Source organism: Myotis brandtii, unplaced genomic scaffold (assembly GCF_000412655.1).
Source record: "Myotis brandtii unplaced genomic scaffold, ASM41265v1 scaffold351, whole genome shotgun sequence".
NCBI classification, from domain to species: domain Eukaryota; kingdom Metazoa; phylum Chordata; class Mammalia; order Chiroptera; family Vespertilionidae; genus Myotis; species Myotis brandtii.
This window is the reverse complement of record NW_005363502.1, coordinates 3,657,306-3,676,877: the sequence shown is the minus strand read 5'-3', so window position 1 is coordinate 3,676,877 and position 19,572 is coordinate 3,657,306. Positions and strand designations below refer to the sequence as shown.

The window sequence follows — 19,572 nt, the reverse complement described above, 5'->3', positions numbered from 1 at the left end:
GTGAATGTTTTTATCTTTACCTTGTGAAAAGCCTTTTACATGTTAAATCTGAAAGAAATTATTTTAATTTGCCCTAAAAAAGTCCATAAAGTATACTGCTTTTAGATTAAGATTTTAAAATTTATTTTATTAACTTAGCAAAAAGTTTTAAGCTTTCTGATGAAGAATGAAGAAAACAATTTTCAACAGTTTCTACGATTTTTCAGAAAATTTCACTTATGTACACATGTAAAATAATTTTCAAAATCTTTTTAAAAATAGCAGAAAATGATTTTTCCTTATTTAAAAATTAATAATTCCAAATAATCACTATACATTATTCTTGGAATTTAATTTAGTTTAATTCAAATGTAAGAAGATATAAAAGAAAAACTTTGGGGGAATCAATTTTTTTAAAGGATATCATAAAATGAGCAATTTGTATCAAAATACTATCTTACAGTGTCCCCAATTATCACTCGTATTTGGGAGGGGGTAAATTTATTATTTTTGCTTTTTAGTTAGTTATTCTTTATCCAAGTAAGTCAAATTTCAAATTTAACATGATTATTATTTGATTCTGAAATTCTCATCCACTTGGTTCTTTCCCATCAATTTTGGGCATTTTAGCTTACACTTAAGCTCTTATATACATTTTTATTACATAAAAGTCTTACTCTTAAAAGGCATCAAAAAAGAATATTTTGCTTTCTCACAAGATCTTCACATTTCTAGGTTTTCTATGTTTTTAAAGATAGCTTTTACTAAAAAATGCAAGGAAACATTTCAAGCAAATTGCTTATCCTATTAACCCTAGGACATAATTGCCTAAGTTCACTCATTCTACTTACACACATATATTTCTTAGGTAGTCACCTCAAATTCCCAACACACACTGTGGTTAGTTTAATATCATGATCCTGCAGTAACTCTGTTTATAAGACATCCGGGGACTTTTAAATACTAGCAATTTTCATCACTTCACTTTTTAAAAATGAGATATTATTTCTGTTTTATAAAAATGTTTTTTTGTGTGTGTTTTCTTATAAGTATTAATAAAAGAGAGCAAAAACCTACGCACCTTAATAACAACAAATTCAAAATCAGATAACAGAAATACCAAAACCCCTTGGTAGTTCCACATCACCATAGCCTTGTCAATACCACCCTGGAAAGAGGTGGCAGGGACAGGTGTACACATTGAGTAGAATGTAAACCTCTGGGCAGCAGGCCAAGCAATTCAAAAATACAAATCAAATTATATCTCTGCAGAAATTCTACTTGGGCTTTCATTCATATATATTTCTTATAACTTCAGATGTTAATAACTACACACCAATACTTTTATAAAATCTGATCTAAAAATTTTCCATTTAATTTCTCAAATTATATTTAAAAATTAAATTTGTTAATGAGTTATAAAAACTGTCCTGTTATCAATGAAAAGTAGTAACACAGTAGATGTCAGGTTCAGGCATTTCAAAAAAATGAGGCAATGAAATAAATACAAAAAGTAAAAATTAGTTACCTACAAAGTGGTCTTACTGTAAAATGGAAAAGAATTCCCATGCATGAACTCTAAAATCATAGTTAACTTTACAGTTCATCAATCCAATGTACCCTGCCCTCACATTTAACTTATTTGTAAATACTTTCCTAAGACTACCTAAACACTTACTAATTGGTTAAATGTGCTGTCTACATTAATTTCTCTTAAAAGTAAAGAAATTAAAGGTCCACTTTTGAGTTTTTTTGCTATGTCTGATATATTTTCAATGTATTCGATGTTTCAGAAAAGGTGCTTGTCAGGTTCTTAAGACATTTGAAAATGGCTCAAGGGACAATATATAGCCCTTTTACCTTTAACATATTCACTATCTTGGAGTTTGTTGAATAGATTCAGCTGTTCTTTCCTTCTTTTGAAACTCTTCCCTTATTCAAATAACTTAACTAAAGGATCTAAGATATTATCAATATAAAGAGAAAAACATTTATTTCGTACACATATGGAAATATAAAAAAGAACAAGTATTTCAGGCAGTGGAAGTAAAGTTATTCGGTAAAATTTCTTTTTTTCTTTTTTCTTGAGTATGTATACGTGTATGTGTAACAGGTAATTTTTCATATATTTTAATTTTCAAAGAACATTATTGTAAATAAAAAGATTAATAAATTCCTAGAAGGAACCAATATTACACAGTTTGATAGGCAAATGATTATTGAAACAAAACTTAAAAGATAGTTATAGTTATGTTTCAGTTATCTGGCTTTTCCAATCTCAAAGATAGGCACATTACATTTAATTTGCCAAATAACAATTTAATCCCGAGGAAGAAAATTTTCAGAATACCAAAACAAAATGTATACAATAACAACCAGGATCCTGTTAAAAATAAAGGAACACCCCCACCTTTGCATAATATTAAACCATAGGCAATCCTTAAATTTTTAAACTATATTGATAAAAGCAAATTCACTTGTTTAGCTATGTCTGATTAAAATATTTTGGTTATAATTAATATACAGATATAGAAATTTATCAGTATTAGTTCACATTTATAAATCATTTTCCAAAGCAACTAAATTCCTTATAACAAATAGCAAAATTAGGCATATAAATTTCAAATAAGAATCTCAATCTATGAGGTTTTTCTAACTGATATACAGATTTTGAGCATATAATATCCTTAGATTGTTCCTGTAAATTGGTATAATTTAATTGTAGCTTTAGAAAAAGGATGTTCAACAGATAGTATTTCTAAGGCATTAAAAAAGCTCAGTACAACCAATTCAAATTAGATATTGTGCTGTGCCCTATCTAAAGACTCCCTAAGGAATTACAGATTTTATACTTGTGCACTGAGAGTGCATTTTCTAATTCAGACAAGTAACTAGTTATGTCAAACCAAACCTGAAGAAAGTTTTATATCTCCCTTTCTGAGAGAATCTCCCCCACCCCCCACAATACCAACACTTTTATTTAGGTTAACAATAACCATAACTTGAAGTGTCCAAACAACCTGATTAACTCAATGCTCTAAAATAAGTGGAAGAAATACCCTTTTCCTTCACTTTTACAGAAATTGAATTTATCTAAAAGAGTCATTTATTTTAAAGACATAGCCTAATTCTGACTACTTATAGTCAATGTAACTGTCTTGAGTCAAAAGACAATAAAAATGTAAGATAAACTTCAAAGGTTTTATAAGTATTAATAGCATTCTAAAAATCTCTGGACAGAAGACTATTTTGGGGAGGAACAAAGTTTCTCTTCTGTATTGATAGCTTAATCACTTTCCAATCAATTTGATTTAACAGCAGTTTGTGGGATTAATTTTTAATGACTTCTTATAAAGTTGTAATTGCTTCCAAAATCAGAAACCACAAGATGATGTTCTCAAACACTACACCGATGTAATGCTGTTATGGAGGTATTTACAGAAAGGTGCAGATAAGAGCTCAGTTGTGAACACAAGTTAACATACAGTGGACTCCAAAATAGTAATTTGTTTGGATAGTATGGCAAGAAAAAATATTCTGAATAAGCAGCATAAAAATCTAGCTGTATTTTTAAATCTATTTTTATAAATCATAAAAACAAAGGAAAATAAGGTATTTATTCTAGAAACTCCATATACCTGTGGAAAATGGAACACAAGTAATTTTTATTCAAGATTAACCTTAATCCCAAATAGAGTAGAGCTAACAATTTACATATTTAAGATTTTGAAAGTATTGTAGAAATTGACACCATTAGAGGTGACATTAGTTTGTGCTCAGTAAACATTTTGTTAAATAACACAAGTAAATTAACTTAAGATGCAAACTGATAGGTCTCAGGATTTAAAAACCTTGTAATTTCAAAGGCACAGAATTACAGCACATGTATAGGATGGGCTTTAAAAATGGGTATACGTAAACTTTTCCATGGTGTTGGTGTTGTTTTTTTTCCCCCCTTAAAGTGCTTACAGTGTTAAAGAATCTCCATCACCCTGTCTACAGTTTTCAACCAGAAGTCCTCACTGTACCTTAAGCCAAATTGAATATTAGGTATTTTACAGCTTTTTACAAAATGGCTGTAAAATCACATTATGGGCATACACAGCTCTTTGATCTCACTGCACAGAATTCATAACTGTTCAATAATGCTATACCATTACACCACACACCTTAAACTATTTCCATTTTTCCACAATTCCTTCCAAAATCAGCTTCCAAAGCAAAGCAAAGGAACATGAAAAAGTTCCTGGGTGGGGGGGCTGGTGACACAAAAGAACAATTTGGAGACAAACTAATCTACACAATATCCATCTTCTGTTGAGCTTGTTTACCCCTCCTTGCCCTCCATCCCTCCTCAAGGTGGGCGCACTTGAGTCATGGAAAGAAGGCTCGTCCATCCCCACACACCCTCCCCAGCACCTCTGCTCCTGGTCCTCAGACAGGGACTCTGTGGAGGTGATGAAAACCATAGGAAAAGAGCAGCTGTCCCTTTAAAATGCCCTGCTCTGTCCCATATCCCACGTGGAACCAACATCAGCAGCACTTTCCCATTAACTTCAATGTGATGCAAGAGGCACCATGCCTTTATATACATAAAACCAGAAAACATCCAGCTTCACACTCTCTGCTGAGGATGAACAGGTGAAAGCAAACGTGTCAGGGAGGGAGAAGCCGAGCAACTCCCCACCCCTCTCCAAAAGGTGCTCCAGCCTCGCACTCCAGCCTCTCAATCACCTCTCCTACCCCTCCTCTGGAGAGCTTAGTTTAAATAAAGGAGGGAGCCACGAACAAAACCTGAAGCAGAAATGCGACGAAAATGCCATCTAAAGCCGGAAAGGTTTATTCTCCCAATCACACATATTAACTCTATTAAGAAAAAATGGCATCACTTTTTTCCCCCCACCAACTCCCCCCCCCCAAAAAAACAGCAAAGATCACGAAAAGAGAGTTATAAAATTGCAAATAGAGTGTTTATCTTATCTCAGATCAGCCCCCATTACCAATAAGTTTAGCAGTTTCTGCACTACCACCTCCCCCCCCTCCCTCCCCCTCCTTCTCTTGCATCGGATTTTCACGTTTTCTCATTGTCGGTTGAGTTATAAAAGGCTTTTGCCCTTCGAAAGTTTTAAAAAAATAAATAAATATTAACTCCTTGGTCCCTGCGAAGTCAAAATGGACTTCAGGGGAAAGGCGGTTCGTGCTTTTACCTTTAGCGAGAAAAGGGGGAGCATCCCGGACTTTTAGGGATTTTTTGCGATTTTTTAAAAATTTTTATTTGGTTATATGCCTGAGTTCTCCCTCCATTTTGGTTGTTTATGATACTGACAACAAGCTGTCCCTGCTCTGTGCAGATCTCCTGCTTTCATTTAGCACCCCCTCCCCCTACCCCCCCTCGCAGCCACCCAGCCGGGGCTCACACCTCCCCGAAGACCCCGCGGCCGGACCCCGGCTCGCCCACCTGAGGAAAGGGCAAAAACAAATTCATTTCGCCAAAAAAGAAAAACCTCTTTTGAAAAAAAGGGGCAAAGTTACCCCAAGTCACTCAAAGTGCCCCCCAAATATTGCCGACCGCGGGTTTCCGCCAGGCCCTTTGGGAAGCGACCTTCCCCCGGGATGTTTTGGTGGAAAATGCGGAGAGTTTACTCTTAAAACTGAATTTATATTAATTTTTCCCTTATTTTTCGGGTCTCTAATGTCTTCCGCTCTCGCTGCTGCCGCTGCCGCTGTCACAATATTCACAGCACCAGAGAGGAGGAGGAGGAGGAGGAGGAAAACTTTTCAAACTTTCCAGACCCTGAATAAAGGTTTTTTTTTTCTTTTTTTTTTTTTTCCCACCGACCTCACCTTTGGGTCTCCAGCCGCATTGCCCCCTGCCCTGTCAGAAGCCACTTCGGGAGACCTCACACCCTCCATTAATTATTTTATTTTATTTTTTATTATTATTTTTCTCTCTGGGGTCCTGAGCAGGGGCTGAGAGTAGCACAAACTTTTCCTCCTCCGGCCGCCGCCGCTGTTCCTCTGCCCCCTCGGCTAGTCCCATAATTTAAATAACCCTGATATTTCTCCCGCTAAACGCCTCTCCGCCGCCCCGGACCCCGGGAGAACTCACCGCGGGGCTTTAACATCCTCCCTCCGGCCCGTCCGCCGCCTTTACACCGCCCGCGGAATTTCTAATAATTTTTTTCTCATATTTCGGGCTGGACGCGGCGGGCCTGGAAATTGTTTCCTTACGCCTCTTTCCAGCAGCCATTGTAGTGTATGCGCTGCCCCTGCAGCCCAACCTCCAGCTGCCGCCACCGCCGCCGCCGCCGCCGCAGTGGATCTGCCCTGGCAATTTGGACCCTCATTGTGCCCCAGCCTCAGCTCCGATGAGCTCCCCACAGCTCCCCGGGGCGCAGGGCACTGAGGATAGATGCCACCTGGCCTGGCCCGTGGGTGTGAACGCTGGGCCCAGACCCGGCTCTTCCGTTTGTTTCTCCATCCCACACCAGAACCCATCCGTCTACAAGGGCCAGAATCAGAACTAGCAAAGAAGTGCTATTAACTTCTCTCCCAGAAAAAAAGCTTAAGGAAACTTTACAGACACTTCAGATGCTAGGAGAAGAGACGTAAACCTAGGTACTATGGCGACTCTAATGACAGGTCTAAGTGTGAACCAGCGGCCGCCGGGGAGCGGGGGCAGCATGTTAGGGTGCGCGCTACTTAAGGTCCAGCTGCGAGAGCTATTGACGTGTTTGGAGCTGGAGACTGTCGGGTCCCTGGCGGAGCGGCACCTCGAGGTGAGTGATCCCGCCACCCTCCTTCTGTGCCGCCTGCAGGGAAGGGGGAATCGAGGGCTGCACCTGAGCCGCCACGGGGCCCAAATACACTTCCGCGCGAAGCTGCTTCCACCAGGCCTCGCCGCGGCGCGGGCCCCTTCCCCTCGCTTCTCCTCCCCGCGATGCGGGTCTCTTCGGGCCAGGGACGAGGAAGGTGACCCGTGCCCGGGCCACCCCAGACGTTTCTCCAGCCTCCTTCCCAGCCTTTGAAGCGTGATCGCCTGCACCTACACCCAGTTTCCTGCGTTGTCCTCGCCCCCTGCCCCTCGGCACCATCGAAGGTGGAAGCAAGGTGTGTTCACCTGTGCCCGCCGTCCACGGTTTGACGGACGGGCTGCATCGCGGAAGGCAGCGAGGTCTCGGGCTTGCATCCCTCCGGCTTCTCCATTCGATTGCCCGCCTCCCCCCGGTATGCCACCCTGACTTCCTGACCCTGTCTCTCTGCACCCAGCGGTGGGTGACGGGCTTGAGGTCCTCACAGGACATTTCCCAGCTCCCCGCGAGTTGCATCCGCGCGTTGTCAGAACCACAGAGCCTGCCTTGGCTCTGACCAGCCAAGGGCCCTTCCCCCGTCCCTTTCAAAGCTACTTGGAGAGTGGGGATGTGATGGGAAGGAAATCAAATACTTTTGAAGGCAGGCTGCCCTTTAGGGGAGATTTTAGAGTTGTTCCTCAAATATGCTTGTGAGGCCCTTCCTTCAACTCGTTGGTTTTCTTTCTGGCAGGTAGAGCTGGGTAACTTTTGTCTGGTACCTGCAGACAGTAAGTAGACGAGGCCTCTCCCTAGTGGAACACTTGATCTTGCCCTTCAGCCCGCTCCTCGCTGTAAATGGACATTTCTAGTGGACACGTGAGGGATTTATGCAAAGAAGGTGCCATTCGGAAGTCCAGACTTAGACGGACGTGTGTGTAGAATTCGGAGAGGAAAGGAAAGGAAATGGGAATAAACTCATGCTGCAGACTTAATTCGGGTACATGTGATGTCATCTAGGTGTTATTTCTAAAGAACCCCTAATGATGATGACAAAATGGAGAGTAGGACGCTTTCACATAAGGCATGCAACCTGACTTTTGTCTGCGTCTGATCGTTGTTGAGATTATGTCCGAGGAATGTGAACAGCTAAGCAGAGGTCTGTGTTCTCACGCCAGAGGATAGATGTCAACAGCAAGGCTGTGCATTTAGTACCATCATTTCCTCTAGGAAGTCAAGCCTGGAAAAGAATTGTGTTCAGTAGACGAAGACACTTCTAGATATATTTGAACAACATCTTGAATATCCCTTTTGCCAAGATGTTTTTGTTAGCCAGTTATATTCATGTACTGTTCTATGAAAATCATTAAAAAAAAAAAAAAGCATTGCATCGTGGGTACGAATAGTTAAAAGACCCCAGAATGACTAAACTTTTTTCCATTCTTCTTTGCAAAGGTTGGTCTCTTTTAGCCTGGACAGCCTGATCATTCCATAATCGAAGAAACTGAACTAGGGGACTCTTGATTGAGAATACCTCCACTTTTCAGGAGCTTGTGGGGTTTATTTTTCCTGAATGTATTTTTTTTTTAACATGATATATTTTTTTGATGGTCCCATCTTGGACAATGAAAGTAGAAACCATTTCATACAAAAATTCTGACCTCTGTCTGGTTATACTGACTTAGATTTTTATTCTGTGGCATTTTGTAGGTCATACTACATTATTTGCTGTCCTTTTCTAGAACAGGTTTCAGGAATATAAATTAAGTCAGCTCTTTAAACTTAGTGCAGAGCATTTAAAAATATTTGTAGTCCAGCCTGTGTGGCTCAGTGGTTGAGCACTGACCTATGAACCAGGAGGTTACTGCTCCATTCCTGGTCGGGGCACATGCCTGGGTTGTGGGCTCAATCCCCAGTAGGGGGCATGCAGGAGGCAACCAATCTAGGATTCTGTCTCATCATTGATGTTCCTATCTCTCCCTCTCCCGTCCTCTCTGAAATCAATAAAAATATATTTGAAAAAAAAAATATTTGTAGATGGTTCATCCATGGTATACAATATATTGAAACAAAATCACTTTGAAATATTGTTTTTCTAATTTTTTCTTTTAGTTCCTATGACATGTCTTTGAAGATAATAGGCATACCAACTTCAGTTGAACTCATTTATAGAAAGCAATTGTCGTGGGATATAGTTGACATGCCAATTATATGAGTATATGATTTGGCTGGGAATAACTAATTGGCTCTTAGGGAACTGTTATCACTTTTAATCAATAAAGACTTCTGCAGGCTGTATCTGGAAGGTTTGAGTTGAAAGATTAATGAATGACAGTAGCATTCCCTGATTCCTTCAACCCAGAAGTATCAATTAAATATAAGATAATGCTGGAAGTCAGGTTTCAACTTTTTTAAAAAAAACTTTTTGAAATGTCAACTAAGCAATAACTTTGTTTTTTGGTATATTGGCACTGCAGTGCTGGCTACAGAATAGGCATCCATGTTCTTTAGTTAACAAATGTTTTTGCTGAAGTTGTGTTATACTAAATTATTCCACATTTATTTTGTATGCTAATCCTTTATGTAATAAGGAACTAATATGCTAATTGGACCAAACTGCAGAACGACCATCCGGACAACCTTCCGGATGAAGCCAAGGCTGCGAGGGCCAAGCCCCTTGCATGACGAATTTCATGCATCGGGCCTCTAGTCAATGTATAATAAGGAAGTAACTGTTAGAGTGCATGCTGTATTCTTAGGTTTTGTTAGTATAATTAATTGCTTAACCTTTAGAAATAAGAATAAACTAAAATTGAATGCTAGCTGAACTATCTTTCTCTTTGGACTTTATAATCAAATTTCGATAGATGTATTTAAATATCGCCTTTGCACTGAGGCACCATGGCAATGCAAAGGAAAAACATATCCAAGTCTTTTTTTTTTCAAAATACATAGGCTGTAGGAAGTTCCTCATTAGATAATCAATATGCCAGAAGTAATTTTCAAGCACTTATGGGGCTAATGAGATTTATTGATTTGTTTTATGTCATCCACTATATAACTCTTTTCCCCAACATTTCCTCCCTTCAGTAAGAAGACTGTTAGGATGCCAATGGTAGCACGAAGACTGAGAGATCCTGACATAAATCCTTGCTTGTTGGTAAGGTGGTTTGCTTTTAATTTTCATGAGTGTTAAGTTGGGAAAACAGGCTTCTTCTGATTTTGTGGGCATCTGTTTTCTTCAGTTCTTTTTAAAAAAATGTTTTTCTCTATTTGCTTTTTAATTTTAATGGGATTTTTTTAAATAAAGAACTTTTATATTTCCTACTCAGAAATCCAGTAAATATTCACTTCAATCTTTTTCTACTATGTCAATTATTGTTTTTTAATTAATTTAGTTATTTTTATTAAAGTATAATTGACATATATTAGTTTCAAGTGTACAACATAGTTATTCAACATTTATATACCTTATAATGTGATAACCACAATATGTCAAATATAACCATTTGTCACCATAAGTTATTATTGACTGTATTCCCTGTGCTATACATTACATCCCTGTCATTTATTTTATAACCAGAAGTTTGTACCTTCACCTTTTTCACCCATCCCCGAGCCCCCCTCCTTTTGGCAACCATAAGTTTGTTCTCTGTATCTAGCAATCTGTTTCTGTTTTCTGCCATTTTTTAAAAGTTATTTCTGTACAAAAAATATTTCTAACCAGTGTATCCTTATTTTACTAGAGCATTTTTAGATATGCATAATTTAGCTAACAAAGATTTATCTCCTTTAAGTTTTCCATATTTATATAATATGCAAGCATTTAATCATCACTATAATGTTAAACAGGCATATGTAACACTGAGGAAAATTTTTAGTCCAAACATGGAAAGTTGGAAAGTATGATATTTTAAAATTGTCACTGAAATGTATGTTTTAATAGCAATAATTTCATCATGTCCTTGAGACCACCTGGCTGAGAGAAAGGGGCTGATATAGAATTAGTCTATTAAACTCTAAAGGTTTTCACAAAGGTATATGAACAAAATGCTTTGTTGAATAATAAGCTTTGTTGGCATTTATTTGGTATGACTAGCAATACTTACTTCTGGTTTTGTCACCCTGGAATAATGTAAACATCAGACTAGTGCTATGAAAATGATATTCCCTAATCCTATATGGATTTTCCCAAATATACACATGCATTAATTATTTGGCATAGAAATTTAGATTTGTTCTGTATATTATGTTTTCAATTGCTTTATTAAGTCTCTTTAGATAGGATATATTTCTTAGATCCATGAAGCAAATTACCTACCCGTTTAGTTAAAGCTTTCCTTTAGGTAGTGACCTCTTAGAATCATACCTTTTTCTTTGAAGTTTGTTATCCAATCTACTTCCAGTTCAGACAGCTTGAATTTCATTCCCAAATGGCAGCTACCCTCCTTTGAACTCATAGCCCTGTGTTGCTCACTTGAGTTTTGAAGTGATCTTAATGATATTAAAATTGCTTACATGATAGTGTATTTACTTGCATAATGATAGCAAAAATACACTGAGATGAATGGTGTTAATTTAAGTTACCTTGATGTAGACCGGTTATTAGCATTTACTTAGGATCTCAAAACTAGCATTAACATCAAACATTCAAGTCAAAGTCAGACCTGGAAAAAGCAGGAGAGCTGCCCTCTGAGTCAAGAGACGATTTTGCATCTAGCTGTGCTGCAGTGATTTTGAACACGTTGCACCTGCCACAGCTTCTTTGTTAAACGGTTACTGGGTTAAATGACCTCAGTCAGTGCTTTGGCTCAAATTCCCGTGATTATATATTAAAAAAACTGACCCAGACTACAAAAAGGAAGATGTCTGCCCTGTGCAGAATGACTGCTTGGGATAGTTGGAAAAATAATTCAGTTTTTGTTCATTACAACAAACAAAAAGAAACTATTTCATATTAGCTGCTTTGTGGAGGAAGCATCTTCAGAAGTTTTTTGGGGTTTTTTAGATCCTATTCCACCTCTTAAATGATGCCTATCTTACATATTTAAGGAATCTGATGCTTCTACCAGATGTATGGATGAAAATAACTATGACAGGGAAATGTGTTCCAATTACTTCTTGAAGTACAAAAACTGCCGAAAGTTCTGGGTAAGTCTAGCGAGGTTAGATGAGATGGTCTAACTCATCTGTTAGGCTTGAATCTGAAGCCTGAAATTAATCAGTACCCACAATCCTTCCTTTGGGGTGGCTGTAGGGAAACTTCACCTTTCCACTTTGTCCTCAGTGTGTTATTTTAGCTTAAATAATCCTTGAGAGTTCTTAGTTGCCTCATCCTACTCCAAGGTATAAGGATGCAGTTCTAATATAGGTGGGTCTTCCTAGGTGTGTAAGTATCTGCAGCCTTAAAACAATAACCTTGTTATAATTTTATTTCTCTTGGAGATGAACAGAATGGATAATTTGTCTTGTCATAACACATATTAGGCTTCCATTTCTGCCTCCTGCTCTCCCACTGCCACCCAGGATAGTTTAAATGGTCCCATTTTTCTGGAGACATTGGTATGCAATTTCTGTTTCTCTGAGCACTAGGTCCAGCTGCTTCATTTCTCTCTGCTAAATTAATTGATGGTTTCATTGAAGGACTGTACTCTTGTGCTCTTGTAGTTAAACAGCATGTCCCCATCCCAGTTACCGTTAACGTAGTCCTGTGGGAATAGTCACCTCTACTTAATTCTTAATAGTTTGAAACTTAATCTGAACTCTTACAATTAGTTTTTTGGGTTTTCTTTTTAACCTATTTTTTTTTAAATTTCCTTTTTGGAGAAGCAATAGCAAATTACTGGAAAATAATTAGCAGTTAATACATGACTGAATTTGGTTTCTTCTTTTTTTTTTTTTCCTATATGCAGAATTCTGTCATGGTGCAGAGAAGACAGAATGGAGTGAAGCCACCTATGCCAACAGCAGCAGAAAGAAATGAAATCTTGGGAGCAATGGGAAAGATGCCCTATTGAATGTTTGCATTAAAATGATTTAACTCAAAAGGAGATAAATATTTTTAATAAATGATTACTGTAATCTTTTAAGACCGTACAAACCTTACCCAGACAGATCTTATATTCTGTAAGGGGAGACAAACTTGAGTGAGCCATGTGTCCTTTGTGTTTGCTCTCAGTGCTCTGATGACAGTGTGCCACTATCGAGCGTGTGTGTCAGGGCTCACAGTACTTCCTGGAGTTACGGGGGTGTTAGGAAAGGCTACACGAGGAGCTGGGCTTTTCCTCTGGGTCTCGAAAGAAAAGTAAAGTATGAGAAAGTAAAGACTTAACGAGGAAGTAAAGACTTAATGGGGTGAAAAGAAGGCAGTATTTCATGTGAGCAACAACATGCTAGAAGGAAAGCTCGAGACAAATTCAGAGTTGTCTGTCCACTGTCCCACCTGAGTTTAAGGCCTGTAGAGGAGTAATGGCAGAGATGACTGTGAGTGGCCCCAAATCCGAGGCTCATTACTAAGATCTCTATCCTTACTTCACTCACTTATCTTGGTTTAAATTAGGTCAGTGCATTCGCTAGGCAGGAAGCGGGGCTGCAGGATGGTTGCCTTAAGTAAATGGCATGCAAAAGAACTGGCTTGCTTGCTTTAAGGAAAGGTATGGTTAAAGGACTCTGTGACTAAAATCCATAAATATTGGACAACCTTCTGAAGGCATAGTATTCTTGAACTATGGTAGTGGGGGCGGAAACGTGATTCTCTTAGAAGTAGGATTTTTATTTTCAGGATGCAGTGGGCAGGGAAGGGTATGGGGTTCATCAGGTGAACACAACACTGGGATGAAACTAGAGCTCAACTTCACTTTATGATATAAAAACAATTCATAAGCCTATTGAGAAAGACAAGTATCATATGATCTCACTTATGTGTGGAATCTAATGAACAAAATAAACTGATGAACAAAATAGATCCAGAGACATGGAAGCATGCAACAGACTGATGAATCTCAGAGGGAAGCGGGGTGAAGGAGGAGAGATTAACCAAAGAACTTATATGCATATGTGTATAACCCATGAACACAGATAATAGTGTGTTGAAAGCCTGCGAGGGTCAGGAGCTGGGAGAGGTGATCAATGGAGGACAAAAAAGGGACATCTGTAATACTTTCAACAAAAATTTTAAAAAATATTCAGTATAGTGATGAGTGGATTGCATAGCAGCTCTCATACCCTCTACTTTTAAAAATCCAGTTTGCTTCATTTATAGAGTAGTTTTATAAAAGACATTTAATAATGAAAAATCAACAAAAACAGTTTGTGTACCTTTTCTTCAGGTGGCCCATGATCATCAAAGAGTATAATTTTAATGGCTGCTGACAACAAACTATCCATCTGATTGGTCTTTGTCCAAAATTCAGCTCGGCTGTTTTTAAGCCATAGAGGATCGTCACTGGTACATGTGATTCTATTTGAGTACGATGTGATTTCATTTTGAGTAAAGTTGTATTTGAAATTCTGGATTGTCTCAGAAATTCTTTGATTTGTATTGATGACTCTCAAAGTGATGGATTAAAATAGGACCTGACAAGAAATTAATAAATACTTGAGTGAGAAGCATTTCAGTACTTTCAAGCATGCTTGTTTAAGGATTTGGAATTTAATGTCACCTCTTTCAATGTACATACCAATATCGACACTCATCCTGTAGCTATTTGTCCTGGCATAGCTCTTTTTAAAAATAGCAACTGCATTCAGATACAATTCATATGTAAGTCACCTACTTAAAGTGTATAATACAGTGGTTTTTAATATATTGACAATGTTGTGCAGCCTTCACCACAACGGTTTTAGAACACATTTATCACCCCAGAAGGAAACCCTGTACCCATTAGCACACATTCCTCATTTCCCCCCTAACACCACATTTCTTCCCCAAAACATAGGCAACTACTTACCTATTTTCTTTCTCTGGACACATATATAAGTGGGATCATACAATATGTGGTCTTTTGTGACTGGCCTCTTTCACTTAGCCTCTTATCAAGGTTCATTCATGTTGCCTGCATCAGTACTTTATTCTTTTTTATTACTAAGTAACATTCCATTGCATGGATATACCACATTTTATTTATTGATTCATCAGTGGATGGATATTTGGGTTGTTTCCACTGTTTGGCTAAATATGGGTCATGCCGTTTCCTGAACACTTGTGTACACCTTTTTGTGTGGACATTCATTTCTTTTTGGATATATGCCTGGGAGTTGAATTGCGGGGTTGTAAAGGTAACCATATTTAACCTTTTGAGGAACTGGCCAAGTATTTTCCAAAGTGGCAGCACCATTTTACAGTTTATGAGAGTTTCAATCTCTACACATCTTCATTAGCACTTATTGTCTGTCTTTGATTACAACCATTCTAGTGCGTGTGAACTGGCATCTCATTGTGGTTGTAGATTTGCATTTCCCTGATGGCGAATGAGGTTGAACATCTTTTCATGTGCATATTGGCCACTTGTACATATTCTCTGGAGAAATGTTCATTCAGATCCTTTGTCCATTTTTAAATTGGATTGTGTATCTTCGTTATTGAGTCCTATGTATACTAGATACAAGTCTCATCAGATACATGGTTTGCAGGTTTTTTTTCTCTCCAATTCTTTGGGTTGTATCTTCACTTTATAGTGTCCTTTGAAACACACATGCTTTTAATTTTTTAAAATATATTTTTATTGATTTCAGAGAGGAAGGGAGAGGAAGAGAGAGATAGAAACATCAATGATGAGAGAGAATCATTGATCACCTGCCTCCTGCTGGGGATTGAGCACGCAACCTGGGCATGTGCCCTTGACCAGAATTGAACCTGGGACCCTTCACTCTGCTCTCTATCCACTGAGCCAAACCAGCTAGGGACAGGCTTTTAATATTTAAAAGATATGTTTTTTTATTATTTTTAAAGAGAGGAAAGGAGAGGGAGAGAGAGAAACATTGATGAGAGAGAAACACCAACACTGATTGGCTGCCTCCTGCACACACCCTGCTGGGGATCGAGCCTGCAACCCCCGCATGTGCCCTGAACCAGAGACATCCTGGCGCATAGGTCGATGCTCAACAACTGAGCACACCTGCCAGGCCAAAGGCTTTTAATTTTGATGAAGTCCCATTTGTTTTTTCCTTTTGTTGCTTTTGGTGTCACATCTAAGAAAGCATTGCCCAGTTCAAGGTTACAAAGGTTTACACACATGTTTTCTTCTAAGAGTTTTGTGGTTCTAAGCTCTTATATTTGGGTCTTTGATCCATTTTGAATTAATTTTTGTATATGTTATGAAGTAGAAGTCCAGCTTCATTCCTTTGTATCTAGCTATCCAGTTGTCCCAGCACCTTTTGTGGAGAAGACTGTTTTCCCCTATTGAATTGTCTTGTCACTCTTGTTGGAAATCAATGGCTTGTATTTGCGAGAGTTTATTTCTGGGCTTTCAGTTCTATTCCATTGATAGATATGCCTATCCTTATGCTGGCACCACACTGTCTTGATTACTGTAGCTTTGTAGCAATGCAAAGCTCTTTGATGCTTGGTTACTATACATAGGTTTCCTATAAAGTGCTTTTAATAACAAACTAATTATTTGGGTGTTTTTGATCAGCAAACCTTTACCATCTAATCATAACATGGCTCCACAAAGCTGTTAAATTTTAAAGTAGTCTACAGTAATCCCCTACTTCCTTCTTTGCATCTTTACACATACCCTGATAACTTCAGTATACACGGCTTGTAACCAGGTTGTTCAAGATCTCATTTCATCACTTTGGAGGGGGAGAGTCCCAGGGGTTTCCCTTGTCAGCACTGTTAAATTTGCCACGATCGTATTTCTCGCTTCAAGATTCTACTTTGGGAGAGGAGAAGCTAATTAACCTGATAAATTAATTGTGTTAGGATGTTGGTGAGTGCCGTGAAAAATTTGGGGGTTAGGCAAGCCTTTGATATTAACTATCAACTAAAAATATAGGTAGAAGGCATCTTACCATGTTCACATGCATCTCCCTGTTGTAGAAAGCATCTCAGATTCTCCAAGCCATGGGGAGTGTGGCACACTGTGTAGTGTGTAACAGCAATCCTTTGGAGAATTTGAAAGCTGGAGGATATAAACAATAGTATTCATGGTTATATCCATAACCCGGGTATGCTTTTACTGTGAAAGAAATGTTCAACAAATGTGTATGTGTTTTAGGAGGGATAGCTTTTAAAATTGGACAAATTGAGAACCATGCAGGTTCAAACAATGCAAAAGGCTCCACAATGTAAACAAGTCTTCCCAGAAGCAGCCAATGTTGAGTTTTCAAAATTTTCCGTGCATACTGGTATGCAAACATACCTATATATGTATTTGCTGGTTTTGCACAAAAGGGCCACCATAGTGCATGATCAGGAGGTACCTTGCTTTTTTCACTTAGTGATACCGTTTGGGATAATTCTCCATCAATGATTATAGATTGATTGCATTCTTTCAGTGGCTACAGTTCTCCACTGCTTAGACATTCCATCATTGAATACAGTCTCCCCCTGATGGGTTTGCTATTAGAAACAAAATTGCTATAAGCATCTTTATGTACGCTCTTTGTTCCTGTTTTTATCTATATGATTAATTTCTCAGAGTGCAGTTTGTAGGTTCAAGGTTACAGCATCTGAAAATTTGTAGATATTGAAAGATCACCCCCCACTCCTCCATTTGGAGCACACAAACTTTTACTCCCATCAACAAAGCCTATAGGTGTATCTTTTCACACCCTCAGTCCCACTGTGATACTTTAAAACTCTTTCATCCTTACAATTGATGAGTGAGAAAAGGAATGAGTGTTTTTATTTCCTTTGCTCATTTTTAAAAGACTGTTGGTGTGAATAATTTTGGGAACTCTTTGAATATTAAGAGAATTACCTCCTTGTCGGATATATTTTTTATATTTTGCTTTGTCTTTTAACTTTTATTTCTGTGCAGTGTTTTACCTTTTTAATGTAATTAAATGGACCAATCTTTTTGTTTCTGGTTTCTGGTGCTTAAAACATGTTAAATGAATCCAAATACAAGTCCTGCGATTACAGTTCAATTCTGCTCAACAAATATTTGCCAAGTGCTAGGCTAACTGGTGTGGAGGAGCATGGATGAATAAGTCACCATCTGGTTCTTACAGAACTTCCCCTGCCCTGCATGCAAGAATGAAAGGAGCACCACAGTTAAGACCAAGAGCAAACTGCTAAGTGGATAAATAGCCTTAATTAACCCAAAGGGGCACATACAGGAGGTGCATTTGAGGACTAGTCTTTCCTGACTAAAACCAGAGAATAGGAAGGGAGGTCTCAGGAGAAAGAAAATCTGAACAGGTAGAATAGGTCCACATTATGAAGGGACTTTAAGCTTTATTCTAAACACAAAGGAAAGCTTTGAAGGGTTTTGAGATGGAGAGGGTCAAATCCAATTTAGAAGGATTATTCTGGAGGCATTGAGGCAGAGAGGTTACTACAATGATCCCGGATCACTGCAACTGAAGAAAGTGTTTTCCCCATAAATTCTTGCCCCACTCCAGTTCTTCATACTGCCGCCAGGTGACTTTCTAAAATGCAAATACAGCAATTTCCCTCCTTACATTCTCTAGACCTGCTCACTACCAAAGAATAACATCCAAATTCCTTCCCTTAGGGTACAGGGTCCTTTAAGATCTGGGGACATTTACAAAGGGAGCAGGCTTGAGGAAGTTGGGGAGGGGTTTGGTTTTGGATACAAGACCCAGGCTCTGTCCTCAAGGACCTTCAATTTCAGTGAGGGAGACGGACATGAAAATATCTGACTGTGTTCGTTCTAATCACAGTGACTTCCTGCCACACTCACCATTCCCTGAGCACACCCTATCTTCTCAACCGGCATAGCTGTCCCTCAAGTGCTGCAGTTCAAATCTGACATCTCTTTTCAGGCTCAGTTCACATGTAATCTCTCTGAAGCCTTTCCAGTATCCCCAGTCAGAATTCACCTCACTTCTTCTTCGTTCCCCTTTGGTTCTCCTGTGGCATAGCTGGGTACGAAATTGGAGGTGGTAAAATTAGGCAAATAAAGTCACCTGCACATTCTTTTCATTTTTCACCTTCTGTTTTAATTTTGCGGAAGAGAAATGTCGCTTACGTGCCAAATGCTCTTTGTTCCGATAAGGACACCAAGACCGGTGGACTTGTTTTGCTTTTCAGTTACAAACACAATAATACTTTTCGTTCACAGGTTCCAACACTGTGAATGATTTCTGCTGTCATTAGGCTGTGCAGACAGCGCCCGGCAGCCTCGAGACGGTGGAGTGGTCAGTGTGAGGTCTGCAGCCAGGCTGCCTGGGAGCTGGTTGGCTTTCTCCCAGGGCGGCTGGGCTCTTCCTCTGACAACTGGATGGAGCTATTGCACAACAAAATGCAGTCTGTTTCAGGATACTGACTTGCTTCTAGGAAAACTCTTCAGTTACGTTTAAAAATCCACTTGCCTATAAAAACGTTCCCCAGTTTACGAAAGGGACCTAGGTCTCTGGACCCAGTTTTTTTTTTTTTTCTGTTTTATCACTCGTTACAGCCCCCACAAATAAATGGGTTTGGGACCAACTCAGATTCCGCCACCCGTTGTCATAGTCCTCTCAAAGAAACTAAAAGAAAGTAAGGGTCACTTCAGAGCATCGTCCTTCAGTATTGGTAGGATGAGGGAAATGGGGCAAGTTGCAAAAAGTTTAGGCAAAGGGAAGAGAGAGGAACTGATAGAAAATGACAAGAGAAAAAAAACAAGAGAGTGGG

The 19,572-nt window shown here is 38.8% G+C and overlaps 2 protein-coding genes across 8 annotated transcripts in view; one reads left to right on the top strand and one right to left on the bottom strand.

Annotated features, from left to right (window-relative positions):
* The window catches only part of PLAG1 (pleiomorphic adenoma gene 1), a 49,526-nt gene extending 43,239 nt beyond the window's left edge, over positions 1–6,287 (bottom strand). For all 5 annotated transcript variants that reach the window (XM_014544117.1, XM_005871658.2, XM_005871659.2 and 2 more), the window contains exon 1: positions 6,089–6,287. The gene's annotated coding sequence lies outside the window, so the exon portion shown is untranslated. The remainder of the gene's footprint in view (positions 1–6,088) is intronic.
* Positions 6,288–6,636: 349 nt separating this feature from the next.
* CHCHD7 (coiled-coil-helix-coiled-coil-helix domain containing 7) lies at positions 6,637–12,836 on the top strand. Of its 3 annotated transcripts, none has more exons than XM_005871656.2 (4): positions 6,637–6,758; positions 9,858–9,927; positions 11,820–11,918; positions 12,680–12,836. In XM_005871656.2, the coding sequence occupies exons 2-4, from the start codon at positions 9,874–9,876 to the stop codon at positions 12,782–12,784; spliced, it is 258 nt and encodes an 85-aa protein (XP_005871718.1). In that variant the 5' UTR covers positions 6,637–6,758; positions 9,858–9,873; the 3' UTR covers positions 12,785–12,836. The 3 variants fall into 3 exon arrangements, with proteins under 3 accessions (XP_005871718.1, XP_014399601.1, XP_005871719.1); XM_014544115.1 differs by having other exon boundaries at positions 6,637–7,089; XM_005871657.2 differs by having other exon boundaries at positions 6,637–7,206.
* Positions 12,837–19,572: the final 6,736 nt, after the last annotated feature.